The sequence below is a fragment of the Chiloscyllium punctatum genome, chromosome 15, assembly GCF_047496795.1.
Source record: "Chiloscyllium punctatum isolate Juve2018m chromosome 15, sChiPun1.3, whole genome shotgun sequence".
Lineage (NCBI taxonomy): Eukaryota > Metazoa > Chordata > Chondrichthyes > Orectolobiformes > Hemiscylliidae > Chiloscyllium > Chiloscyllium punctatum.
In genome coordinates, this window is record NC_092753.1 from 63,159,849 (window position 1) to 63,173,543 (window position 13,695).

At 40.8% G+C, this 13,695-nt stretch overlaps 1 protein-coding gene across 2 annotated transcripts in view; it reads right to left on the reverse strand.

The window, feature by feature from the left end:
* polq (polymerase (DNA directed), theta) overlaps positions 1-13,117 on the reverse strand; it is an 88,261-nt gene extending 75,144 nt beyond the window's left edge. Inside the window, exons 1-4 of one of the 2 annotated variants that reach the window (XM_072585293.1) lie at positions 12,448-13,114; positions 11,547-11,652; positions 8,822-9,593; positions 494-673 (exon numbers count right to left, since the gene is read on the reverse strand). In XM_072585293.1, coding sequence (XP_072441394.1) covers positions 494-673; positions 8,822-9,593; positions 11,547-11,652; positions 12,448-12,530 — 1,141 coding nt within the window. In that variant the 5' untranslated portion in view covers positions 12,531-13,114. Of the gene's footprint in view, positions 1-493; positions 674-8,821; positions 9,594-11,546; positions 11,653-12,447 lie in introns of both variants that reach the window. The other variant, XM_072585294.1, reaches the window with a different exon arrangement.
* Positions 13,118-13,695: the final 578 nt, after the last annotated feature.

Here is a 13,695-nt window from a genome sequence, read left to right on the forward strand (position 1 = left end):
GTGAAAGATGCTCTTTGATCAGCCTGAAGCCTGTTGACCTTGCAGTGCAAAGTGGTGACCTCAACAGAGTGTTGCAAAATGACACATTCCAAGGTCCAGGACTACGTTCTGAGGAATGCACTAAAGCTTATGGCAGTTCCTGAACTACTCAGGGCGTTTTGCGGCAATGAAGTCAGAGGCGTCATTTGAAACACTGGGAACAGGTAGAACCTCAATAAGGCTTCTTGCTAATGGAACAACTCACCTCTGCTGTCTCGCAAAAAAGCCATTAAAAGAGTTAATGCACAGCTTAATGTAACTATAAAGTTGATTGAAAGTACAAAACAAAAAACATTTTTTAAATATAACTGCAAGATTAAAATAATTGAGATTTTAGCATGTAATTGTTCAGAATAGTGTTAGATACCTTTGTAGGTAAAGGTATTTACTGGAGACCTATTTCAACTAAGCAAATATTTAAAATCAATTTAAATATGAAAAAATACTGAGTTACCTGAATAGACCAAGTTTCGTCCCTCTAACACACGATGTTGAGTAAGACACTCAGCTTGCCATTCAAAAATGCTGACTACACCCATGCTCTGATAATTCTCCAGAACGGACTTGGGCAGCCCCCAGTTAGACAGCAGTAGTATTGATTGTTGTGAGGGGGCAGCTACCTGCCCACCTTGCCCTGGAATAAGATGCAAATAACTCTGAAGTGGTTACAACGAAGTATCCAAGACATGCCATTGGTCAAAGTAACTCTATACGTATAAAGTTAAAAGGTAAAATAAAAGTGTTGGTAAAGGAATGCAACTGATATAGTTTATTATTGAAATATTAGTCATACTTAATTAACCACACACATGAGAGCTAACATTTGTGACTTGTGATTATTAACTTTTAATCTCAACATTTAGTTTAAATTAAATTGGTCACTAAAAGCAATACAATTGTTATTAAATTACATCATCTCCTATACTATTCTTAAACAATAGAAGCCAAATGTTGTCTCTAGAAGCATCATCATTCTGATTTGGCCAGAGAAACCGTACTAAAACACAGTACTGATAACAATTTCTCAGGATCATTTTAACCAGCTACTACATTTAACAGCATAAATGATTGATGTTAAAAGAGGCAGCAAATAGAAGGGTGGGTTGCAAAAAAGGCAGTTTGAAGTCACAGTTGTTAATGTTGAATTAATCATTGTGCACACTACATGACTTTCCTTAGCACCAGTTGCCTTGTACCCATCACACAGAGCCAGTCTGATTAAGAATTGTTAGGGTCCTACCCGGTCAACCAAGAATGCAGCCCCCTCTGCATAATTACCTTTCAACCACTCCCCCTTCCCCCCTCCCCCACCCCGTGTCAACCATTAAAACATTTATGTGCTTAACAGAATGTTTACATACTCAACGAGAAGAGAAACATAACGTATCATGCTGAAATTCAACTGAGAGAAAGTGAGGACTGCAGATGCTGGAGATCAAAGTCGAGAATGTGGTGCTGGAAAAACACAGCAGGTCAGGCAGCTTCCAAGGGACAGGAGAATCCACATTTTGGGCATAAGCCATTCCTGATGAAGGGCTTATGCCTGAAACGTCAATTCTCCTGCTCCTCAATTGCTGCCTAATCTGCTGTGCTTTTCCAGCATTCCACACGTGACTGAAATTCAACTGACCCAATGATTGCACACAATATCTTTATGTTATGATGCGTTTACCCATTGGTTGGGGCAATTGGGCACGGCCAAAGTGCATTCATTCACTTCTGCCACTAAATACCTTAATGCTATCAATGGAAGATGTAATTTTCTGGGCACTTATTTGAAAACAGTAGCCAGGATTGAGAAAAAGGTGCAACTGCACTCAAAACTCAGTAAACTTGTTCACAATTGATTAATGGCACTCCGAATATACAGCGCAATTGTCACATAAAAGCTAGGTACAGTTTTGCCAAAATGCATAATCTGCAGTTACTGTATCTTACAGTACTGTCTGTTTTACATTTTTCCCCTTTTTCAATCTAGCAATGGCTATCAATGAAAGGAAATTTATCTGAGTATGAAACTCTCACTTGTCCTCACTCCTATCATCTGAATTTTGTTTATAGATTCAATAAATTGTCACATTAGCAAGAAATTCTTTCCACTTCATCTAATCCCAAAATAGACCTTGATCCAGTAAATATTTTGAAAATTATCTCAAGTTTACAGCTTCCGACAATTTGTTGAACATAAGAGTCCCATGGAATTTCAAATGAATTTGCAGGTGGAATATAATGTGAGAAAATGTGAACTTGCCCACTTTGACAGGAAGAATAGAAAAGCAGTACACTACTTAATCAAAATCAGATTGTAGAACCAGTGGTACAGAAGGATTCAGATGTTCAGAAACATGAATCACAAAGGTTAATTTGCAGCACAGTGTACGATTAGGAAGGCAGATAGAAAGCACATAACATCTGAGTGCGATTGGGAAGGCACATGGTGCTTATTGCAAGGAAAATTTAATATAATATTTTACTGCAGCTGTAGAGGGCATTGGTGAGATGATATCTGGAGTGCAGTTTACAATTTTCATCTCCTTACTTGAAAGAAATTGTGTTAAAAGCAGTTCAGAGAAGGCTCATTCAACACTTTCCAATGATGAAGAACTTGCCTTACTGAAATAAGATTGAACAGGTTACCCATTGTGTGTCATTTTTCTAAACTCCAATCTTAAACATTGAAATGTACAAGATCCTGAGAGGACTTGGCAAGGATGAATTCTGAGAGGTATTACCTTCTAGAGGAGACTCTCGAATTGAAGGATATAGATGAAGAATTGGAGATCTCACTTTTAAAATGGAGAGTGGACTATTTTCATTCAGGGGTTAATAGTCTGTTGAATTCTCTTCCCAAGAAAGCAATGGACACAAAGTCATTAACTTTACTCAAGGCTGAGTTAGATGGATTTTTGATATGCAAATGAATCGAGTTAAAGGAGGCAAACAAGAAACTGAAGTGGAGTTCACAAGCAGCCATGGTCTTACTGAACAGTCGGTCAGACTTGAAAAGTGGAATGGTAACTCTTGCTCCCATGTCCTCTGAATACATGTCATTAAAAATTGGCTTGCTAATATTTCCATCATGAAAATAGTGGTTTTATATTGTATTGTTTAATTTTAATTACAGACTTGAATTATAAATAATTAAAACAATTTCAGAATATAGGAGACATGGTAACAAGTTTGTGGATGACAAAATTGGTGGTATAGTGGACAGTGAAGAAGGTTATCTAAGAGTTCAACTGAATCTTGATCATATGAACCAATGGGCTGACGAGTGGTAGATGGAGATAAATTCAGATAAACACTAGCTGCTGCATTTTGGTAAGACAAACCAGAGCAGAACTTCCACCTTTAATATTAGGTCCCTGGGGAGTTTTGTTAAACAAGAGAGACCTAGGAATGCAAAGTTCCTTGAAAGTGGCATCACAGGTAGACAGGGTGATGAAGACTGCATTCAGCACACTTGCCTGTGTTGGTTAGAGTATAGAGTACAGGAGTTGGAGCATCACGTTACAAGACATTGGTAAGGCTGCATTTGCAGTACTGCATGCAATACTGGACACTCTGCTGTAGGATATTATTAAACTCTAAAGGGTGCAGAAAAGATTTACAAGAATGTTATTGAGACTGGAAGGCTTGAGTTATAAGGTGAGGCTGGAACATTTTTCCCTGAAGCTTAGGTAGTTGAGGGGTGACCTTATAGAGATTCATAAAATCATAAAGGGGCATAGATAAGGTGAATAGTCAAGGTATTTTCCCTAGGTAGGGGAGTCCAAAACTAGAGGGCGTAGGTTTAAGGTGAGAGGGAAAAGAATTAAAAGGGACCTGAGGGGCAACGTTTTCACACAGATTGTGGTGCGCATATGGAACAAGCTGCCAGAGGAAGTGGTGGAGATGGGTATAATTAAACATTTAAAACAAGTGGATGGGTACATGGATTGGAAAGGTTTACATGTATATTGACCAAACACGGGTAAATGGGACTAGTTCTGTTTAGGAAACCGGGCGGGCATGGATGAGTTGAACAAAAGGGCCTGTTTCTGTGTTGTATCTGGATAATCCAAGATGGAGGACGGGAAAAATTTCTGGCTGTAAGAGCTGCTCCTTTTTTTTTTGAGGTATTTTAGGTGTTGGAGGTGCTTTCCTCGAATTCCAGGAGCAGCAATTACAGTTTTATGAGCTGTTGCATAGTTTTGGAACTTTGGGGGAAAAAAAAAGTCAAAACAACAGCAGTTTTAAAAGGAGAAGAGCAGACAAAGGAAGCACATTGTGAGGACAGTGCAGGAGGGGGGGGGGGGGGGAGAGAGAGAGAGAGAGAGAGAGAGAGAGAGAGAGAGAGAGAGAGAGAGAGAGAGAGAGAGAGAGAGAGAGAGAGAGAGAGAGAGAGAGAGAGAGAGAGAGAGAGAGAGAGAGAGAGAGAGAGAGAGAGAGAACCTGCACAGTTACTGCCTTTGCTGTTTTTGAATTCATGTGTCGCTGGACATCGGAGTGCATCTGGGAAAATTAACAAACAGTGAAATTCACAACTCATCTTGGAGGAACTGGTTTGGGCAAAGTTCACAAACACAGAATCAGATCAGTTCATTGTTGTTTTAAGTCTGTCCAAGAGAAAGGCTGTATTAGTCAGTACAGTGGATTCTTTCTTGATAATTTTTTTTGGAGATTAAACTTAAAATATAAGCCATAGCTCTTAATTTAACCTGGTGCAGTGTTTTGTAGAGGAATAAGATGGTGTTATTTTCTGGGTGTGTAGATTGTGAAGGAGCAAAAAAATGGCCTTTACAGTGACATGTACTTCTTGTCAGATATCGGACTTTAAAGAGAGTTTAAGGGTTACTGCGAAATATATCTGCCATAAATGCTGTTGGATTCGAATTTTATCGAGTGGATCGGTTGGAGAGACAGATAGAAGCGATGAGGAATTTGCAACAGCAACAGTATGTGGATGGCAGCTATAGGAAGAGTGTGTGTGTGTGTGTGTGTTGGGGGGGGATGGTGGGAAAAGTCCCAGGTACAGTCACATAGATGGATTAACTCCAGGAAGGGTAAGAGAGGTAGGCAGCTAGTGCAGGAGTCTTTTGTGGATAGATCCATTTCAAACAGGAATGCTATTTTGGAAAATGTAGGGGGTCATGGATTCTCAGAGGAACATAGCACAAACATCCAAGTTTCTGGTGTTGACTCTGGGCCTAATGCAACGAGGGGTACGCCGGCTTCCAAGAGATCAATTGTGTTTGGGGATTCTGTAGTCCGAGGTACAGACAGACGTTTCTGTGGCCAGCAGCGAAAAAGCAGACTGGTGTGTTGTTTCCCTGGTGCCAGGATCATGGATGTCTCGGAGAGGGTGCAGAATGTTCTCACGGGGGAGAGGGGCGGGCAAGAGGTCATTGTCCACATTGGAACCAACGATACAGCAAGGGAAAAGGTTGAGATTCTGAAGGGAGATTACAGAGAGTTAGGCAGAAATTTAAAAAGGAGGTCCTCAAGGGTAGTAATATCTGGATTAATCCTAGTGCTACGAACTAGTGAGGGCAGGAATAGGAGGATAGAGCAGATGAATGCATGGCTGAGGAGCTGGTGTATGGACGAAGGATTCACATTTTTGGATCATTGGAATCTCTTTAGGGGCAGAAGTGACCTGTACAAGAAGGACGGATTGCACCTAAATTGGAAGGGGACTAATATACTGGCAGGGAAATTTGCTAAAACTGCTTAGAAGGATTTAAACTAGTAAGGTGGGACCCAGGGAGATAGTGAGGAAAGAGATCAGTCTGAGACGGGTACAGCTGAGAACAGAAGTGAGGTAAAAACAATGACTGCAGATGCTGGAAACCAGATTCTGGATTAGTGGTGCTGGAAGAGCACAGCAGTGAGTCAAACAGTCAGGGCTGGCAGGGACAAGGTAGGACTAATAAATTAAACTGCATTTATTTCCTAACCAGGAAGGCAGATGAACTCAGGGCATGGTTAGGAACATGGGACTGGGATATCAGAGCAATTACAGAAACATGGCTCAGGGATGGGCAGGACTGGCACCTTAATGTTCCAGGATACAAATGCTACAGGAAGGATAGAAAGGGAGGCAAGAGAGATGGGGGAGTGGCATTTTTGATATGGGATAGCATTACAGCTGTGCTGAGGGAGGATATTCCCGGAAATACATCCAGGGATGTTATTTGGGTGGAACTGAGAAATAAGAAAGGGATGATAACCTTGTTGGGATTTTATTATAGACCCCCCAATAGTCAGAGGGAAATTGAGAAACAAACTTGTAAGGAGGCCTCAGCTATCTGTAAGAATAATAGGGTAGTTATGGTAGGGGATTTTAACTTTCCAAACATCAACTGGGACTGCCATTGTGTTAAAGGTTTAGATGGAGAGGAATTTGTTAAGTGTGTACAAGACAAATTTCTGATTCAGTATGTGGGTGTACCTACTTGAGAAGGTGCAAAACTTGAACTACTCTTGGGAAATAAGGCAGGGCGGTGACTGAAGTGTCAGTGGGGGAGCACTTTGGGGCCAGCGACCATAATTCTATTCGTTTTAAAATAGTGATGGAAAAGGATAGACCTGATCTAGAAGTTGAAGTTCTACATTGGAGAAAGGCCAATTTTGACGGTATTAGGCAAGAACATTCGAAAGCTGATTGGAGGCAGATGTTCGCAGGTAAAGGGATGGCTGGAAAATGGGAAGCCTTCAGAAATAAGATAACAAGAATCCAGAGAAAGTATATTACTGTCAGGGTGAAAGGGAAGGCTGGTAGGTATAGTGAATGCTGGATGACTAAAGAAATTGAGGGTTTGGTTAAGAAAAAGAAGGAAGCATATTTAAGACATAGACAGGATAGATCGAGTGAATCCTTCGAAGGGTATAAAGGAAGTAGGAGTATACTTAAGAGGGAAATCAGGAGGGCAAAAAGGGGACATGAGATAGCGTTGGCAAATAGAATTAAGGAGAAACCAAAGGGTTTTTATAAATATATTAAGGACAAAAGGTAACTAGGGAGAAAATAGGCCCCTCAAAGATCAGCAAGGCCGGCCTTTGTGTGGAGCCACAGAAAATGGGGGAGATATTTTGCATCAGTATTTACTGTGGAAAAGGATATGGAAGATATAGACTGTAGGGAAATAGATGGTGACATCTTGCAAAAAGTTCAGATTACAGAGAAGGAAGTGCTGGATGTCTTGAAACAGTTAAAGGTGGATAAATCCCCAGAACCTGATCAGGTGTACCCGAGAACTCTGTGGGAAGCTAGAGAAGTGATTGCTAGGGTTCTTGCTGAGATATTTGTATCATCGATAGTCACAGGTGAGGTGCCGGAAGACTGGAGGTTGGCAAATATGGTGCCACTGTTTAAGAAGGGTGGTAAAGACAAGCCAGGGAACTTATAGACCAGTGAGCCTGACCTCAGTGGTAGGCAAGTTGTTGGGCGGAATCCTGAGGGACAGGATGTACATGTATTTGGAAAGGCAAGGACTGATTAGGGATAGTCAACATGGCTTTGTGCGTGGGAAATCATGTCTCACAAACTTGATTGAGTTTTTTGATGAAGTAACAAAGAAGATTGATGAGGGCAGAGCAGTAGATGTGATCTATATGGACTTCAGTAAGGCGTTCAACAAGGTTCCCCATGGGAGACTGATTAGCAAGGTTAGATCTCGTGGAATAAAGGGAGAACTAGCCATTTGGATACAGAACTGGCTCAAAGGTAGAAGACAGAGGGTGATGTGGCGGGTTATTTTTCAGACTGGAGGCCTGTGACAGTGGAGTGCCACAAGGATCGGTGCTGGGTGCACTACTTTTTGTCATTTACATAAATGATTTGGATGCGCGCATAAGAGGTACAGTTAGTAAGTTTGCAGATGACACCAAAATTGGAGATGTAGTGGACAGCGAAGAGGGTTACCTCAGATTACAGCAGGATCTTGACCAGATGGGCTAATGGGTTGAGAAGTGGCAGATGGAGTTTAATTCAGATAAATGCAAGGTGCTGCATTTTGGGAAAGCAAATCTTAGCAGGACTTATACACTTCATGGTAAGGTCCTAGGGAGTGTTTCTGAACAAAGACCTTGGAGTGCAGGTTCATAGCTCCTTCAAAGTGGAGTCGCAGATAGATAGGACAGTGAAGGCGGCGTTTGGTATACTTTCCTTTATTGGTCAGAGTATTGAGTACAGGAGTTGGGAAGTCTTGTTGCGGCTCTACAGGACATTGGTTAGGCCACTGTTGAAATATTGCATGCAATTCTGGTCTCCTTCCTATTGGAAAGATGTTGTGAAAATTGAAAGCGTTCAGAAAAGATTTACAAAGATGTTGCCAGGGCTGGAGGGTTTGAGCTACAGGGAAGAGGCTGAACAGGCTGGGGCTGTTTTCCCTGGAGCGTCAGAGGCTGAGGGGTGACCTTATCGAGGTTTACAAAATTATGAGGAGCATGGATAGGATAAATAGACAAAGTCTTTTCCCTGGGATCGGGGAGTCCAGAACTAGAGGGCATAGGTTTAGGGTGAGAGGGGAAAGATATAAAAGAGACCTATGGGGCAACTTCTTCATGCAGAGGGTGGTACATATTTGGAATGAGCTGCCAGAGGATGTAGTGGAGGCTGGTACAATTGCAACATTTAAGAGGCATTTAGATGGGTATATGAATAGGAAGAGTTTGGAGGGATATGGGCCAGGTGCTGGCAGGTGGGACTAGATTGGGTTGGGATATCTGGTCAGTGTGGACAGGTTGGATCGAAGGATCTGTTTCCATGCTGTACATCTCTATGACTCTATGACTGTACCTGTTGCTGTCAGTGTCACACTGAGTTTGCTGCCATCTAACAGACTTTGACTGAGGGCAGGAGGTGGTGTTAGCACAGGCACAGAATAAGTAGGTTGCGAAAGTTTCTTCTTTTCTTCCCAATTTTGACAATTTGGAGTAAGCACGATGGAACATTTTGATGTTTCCAAAGTTCTATCTTGCTGAGATGACGTTCTAATCTGCCATTTAACCACAGTTCTTACTTTTTGACATTTTTGTATACAAGATGGCTGTCGGTCCCCATTTGTGACAGGTGAACACTTTTGTGAAACTACTATTTTCTTTGCGGCAGGGTGCACTGAAGTATCTGAATCCGGATTGTTTCTAAACAAAGGTCTTTCCCTTTTGCGTCTATTGGCCAATGCTTTACGGCCACTGTGTAAAGGGTTATTGAACAAATCAAGATTAACATTTGTAATTGCTGATGAGTTCTTGATCTTTTTAGGTGATACCATTCCGTGCAATGATTTCTGGTGCACATCATTACTCCTACATTTCCTTGCTGCAGAACTTGAGCCCTTTTCTTCATGAGGAGGATGAAATGTATTAACTTCTTCAATTGCACCTCCACCAGAATTGGATGTTGCCCTAATATCGTTCAAACATATTGATTTTAAAACATCTTTTGCAATTCCAGCATTCCAGTTTTTTTCAAGATCCAATGCTGCTTGTATGAGTTCATCATCCAAAGATAAGGATGATTCAGAAGCAAAGCCAGTATTCCCAAATGATGGATTAACATTAGCAGGGACCTGAAAAGAAAACATAGAAATCATGTAATTATGTATTGTACAGTGGCATAAACATAAGCTGTTCAAGGATCCATTGTATGGTCTGAACCAATTCATGACAAAAATCAGAAAGATGCTCATTGGTTAGTATTGGCAAGGCTAACAAAAGGCTAATAATTCAGGTGTCCTAAACAGTCTAAAGTAAAGCCATCATACTTTTGTCAAAATAAATCATGTTTTACTAATTTACTGGAGTTCTTTGAAAAAATAACTTGTGCTGTAGATAAAGTGGAGCCAGTGGATGTACAAGTCGTCCTGGTATAAGACACGTTTTGTCAACACAAATTGACTATAATGCAATTGACGATTTGTGGAGGCTATTTGGAGAACAAGAACTTTCTACTGAACAGATGTAGCGATTTTCTATAGTGATCTTCTATAGCACGATCTTCTACAGCAGTTTTCCATCGCGTGATTTTCTATAGCATGAGGTTGCAAAGGAACGCAACTAGCGTGTTATACCAGAACGTCCTGTTTTGTACTTAAACTTCCAGAAGGCATTTGATAAAGTGCTACATCAAAGATTTTGCATAAAATGAAAGCTCACAATGTAGGGGGTAGCATGTTGGTATGCATTGAAGATTGGCGAGCTCACAGGAAGCAGAGATTAGGAATAAGTGGGTCTTTTTCAGACTGTCAAGATATCATGAGAAGTGTGCCAAGTGTGTTGTGGCTGGACCCTCAGCACTTTTCAATTTATGAAAGGATCAAAGGTGTAGTGGCTAAAATTGCTAATGACACAAAGGTGTGTGAATACATCAGTTGTGGAGAAGACATAGGAATCTGTAAAGGGATATAGATAATCTAAGACAGTGGCAAAAATCTGGCATATGGGCGCAAAATGTGAGAAATTGTCCATTTTGGCAGAAAGAATTTTTTAAAATATTCTACCTAAATGCTGAAAGGTTGCAGAGCTCCAAAATAAAGAGAGATCTGGTTGGCCTTGTGCATGAATCACACAAGATTAGTACACAGATAAAACAAGTAATCACGTTCTGGTTTATTGCAAGGGGAATTGAATGCAAGAGTATAAACATAATACTTCAGTTATACAGGTCATTGATGAGTGCATTTTTAATGCATTCACAGGATGTGGATGCTGTTGGCCAGGCCAGTACTTATTGCCCGTCCCTAATTGCCCAGTGGGCATTGACAGTCATTTACATTGCTGTGGGTCTGCAGTCACACGTAGGCCTGACTTGATAAGGATGGCAGATTTCCTTCCTTAAAGGGCATCAAGTGAACCAGATGAGTTTTTTCTGACAAACTCCCTTAATCCCAGTTTTTTTTTTAAATTTCAATCCAAATTTCACAGGATTTCCATAGGGTTTGAACCTGGGTCTCTAGATTAACAGTCTCGTGATAAATCCACTAGGTTATCGCCACTCCTTACATCCGGAGTACTGATTACCATACTTATGGAAGGATGTTAATGGTTTGGAATCAGTTCGGATCAGATTGCTTTATGAGAAAAGGCTAGACCAGCCAAACATGAATCCTCTGTAGTTTCGAATAGTCATAGATGACTAAATTAAAACATATATAGATCCTGAGGGGACTTGATCGGGTGGATGTTGAAAGGATGATTTCTCTTAAGGGAAAATCTAGAACAAGGGGTCGTCGTTTTAAAAAATAGTTTTTTAAAACAGATTTTAAAAGGTTTTTCTCAGACAGTTGAGTCTTTGAAATTCCTTTACTCAAAAGGCAATAGATGCAGAACCTTTAAATGTTTTTTTCAAAGACAGAGCTAGGTTTGATTCTTGATTACCAAGGGGAAGAAAGATTGACTAGCAGAACAGAATCGAACGGCTGAATGGCCTATTCTTGTTCTGGTTCGTAGTAGGCATTTGTTATCCGGCTTCAAGAATTTTGAGCCCCAAATCATGAAACTGTTTTTTTTAGTGCAAAACCTACCTTAGCATGGGTCACATCCGTGCGCTTTTCCTTCCCATTTGAACCGGGCATTCGCTGCTGCAAGCGGCCTGACCGGCGAAGCTTTGGGGAATGTGAATTCACGGCGCTGGACAGAGAGAGAGAAAAATTACACTCTTGTACTCATCAGTTTAATGCTACACAGAGTCAAACAGATTTCTAATGTTCATTACCACACACTCTCATTCCGAGACATTAAAGCAGCACACTTTTCTTCAATTCAGGAATGTCACGTGTACAGTACATCACTAGTAAACGAGAAATAACCCCGAAATGAGGACGCAACATTGGGTTAGACTGATTCACAGCCTTTGTGCAGCTGTTTTTTCTTTCCCATTACCAAATCACATGGCGCTCTGCTATCAAAAAGGCACACATTAGTTCATTGTTTCGCAACTGATTGTAAGGATAATTACGTTTAACCCTTCTATTATTTTAACAGTGGCAACATTTGGAGTTTTGGCATGGGATTTTCTTTTTGAAACATCTTAAGGGGAAACAGCATTAAAGATTTCCGCAAACCTTCAAGTATGCTGGAAAATTATAATTTTATGAGTTTTTTTGTAGTTGAAACGAAAATCTACCATGACATGGATATTGTACTAGATACGGTACTGGGCTAATAATCCAAAGGCCTGGAGTAATCATAGGAAACGGTGTTCAAATCATACCACAAATTCAGATTATAGTATCTGGTTCATTAACTTGTTTTTAAAGAAACGTACAGTTTCTTATCCATTCTCGGTTACACGCGACTCAGTCGAACACTATTAAGCTGCTCTTGTTGGATGCCCTCTGATGTCGCCGAAAGTGCACGCTGTCAGGCCCTGTGAATAATTTCACCATTCTAAGTTAAACTGAAAACAGCAACAGAGTTTCTTACCTTCGTTTTTGAATGAGGATTCGATGTTGACCCATAAATCTTTGACGGCATTTGATCGCTGGAGTAGTTTCTTTGTTGGTCATTTCTGAGGATTGAACTCTGAAGTTGCTGAGCCCAGGTTTCTGAAGCTGATTTTCTGCTTTTGATCAGCTTTTCCGATTTTCACCCTTAACTTCCGAATGATTACATCCCGCACTGAATATAGGGACCTCTCTGCTCTTTCAACATTTATAAATTCATGTGCGTGTTTATAAAACATTAGTACGTCACTTTTATGTGAATAGATCACATTCCATTTCTGCTCACTGTAATTGAACAACAAAATAATTAGATGAAATTTACAGGATCTTGGGTCAGTTTCTTTTGGGTAGTCGTTGCTCCGTGAATTCGTTCATTCAGTGTTTATGTCCATTTCTGATTATTTAAATATATATTTTATTCTCATTCAGATAATAGGCGACTTATTTCCTCAGTTTTGATCATTCTAATATTTCAGTGCCTTCTCAGTTGGATCAACGAGCTCAGAAACTGCTCCCTCCCCTTTCCAACTGAGCACTCCATCAGTTTCAAACATGCCGCCACCGGAAACTCAACCCGGTCCGCCGCTTGATCCATTCCCCCATCCGAGGCGTTTCTGGCAAGTCCGCCTAGCAACCGTTCCCCCACTGACCCTCTTCCGGTGATCGCAGGGAAAACTTGACCCTGCCCAAGTTAAAAATCACACAACACCAGGCCATTGTCCAACAGGTTTATTTGGAAGTCCAAGCTGTGGGAGCAGGATCATAGGACACAGAATTATAGTAAAATATCACAGTGTCATATAACTGTTGCGATGTATTGAACAAACCTAGATTGCTGTTAATTTTTAATCACTTAGAATGGGGTTGCAGGTTTCGATTCATTGAAATGTAACTCCCAGAACTTCTTTCAAGTCACATTTCCGAGATAACTTAAGGTTTTATTTTTTTAAGAGGTTTTGTAAAATCATGAGGGGCATGGATAGGATAAATAGACAAGGTATTTTCCCTGGGGTGGGGAGTCCAAAACTACAGGTCATAGGGTTAGGGTGAGAGGGCAAAGACATAAAAAGGACCTAAGGGGCAACTTTTTTCACACAGAGGGTGGCGTGCGTATGGAATGAGCTGCCAGAGAAAGTGGTGGAGACTGGTACAATTTCAGCATTTAAAAGTCATCTGAATGAGTATATGAATATGAAGGGTTTAGAGGGACATGGGCCAAGTGCTGGTA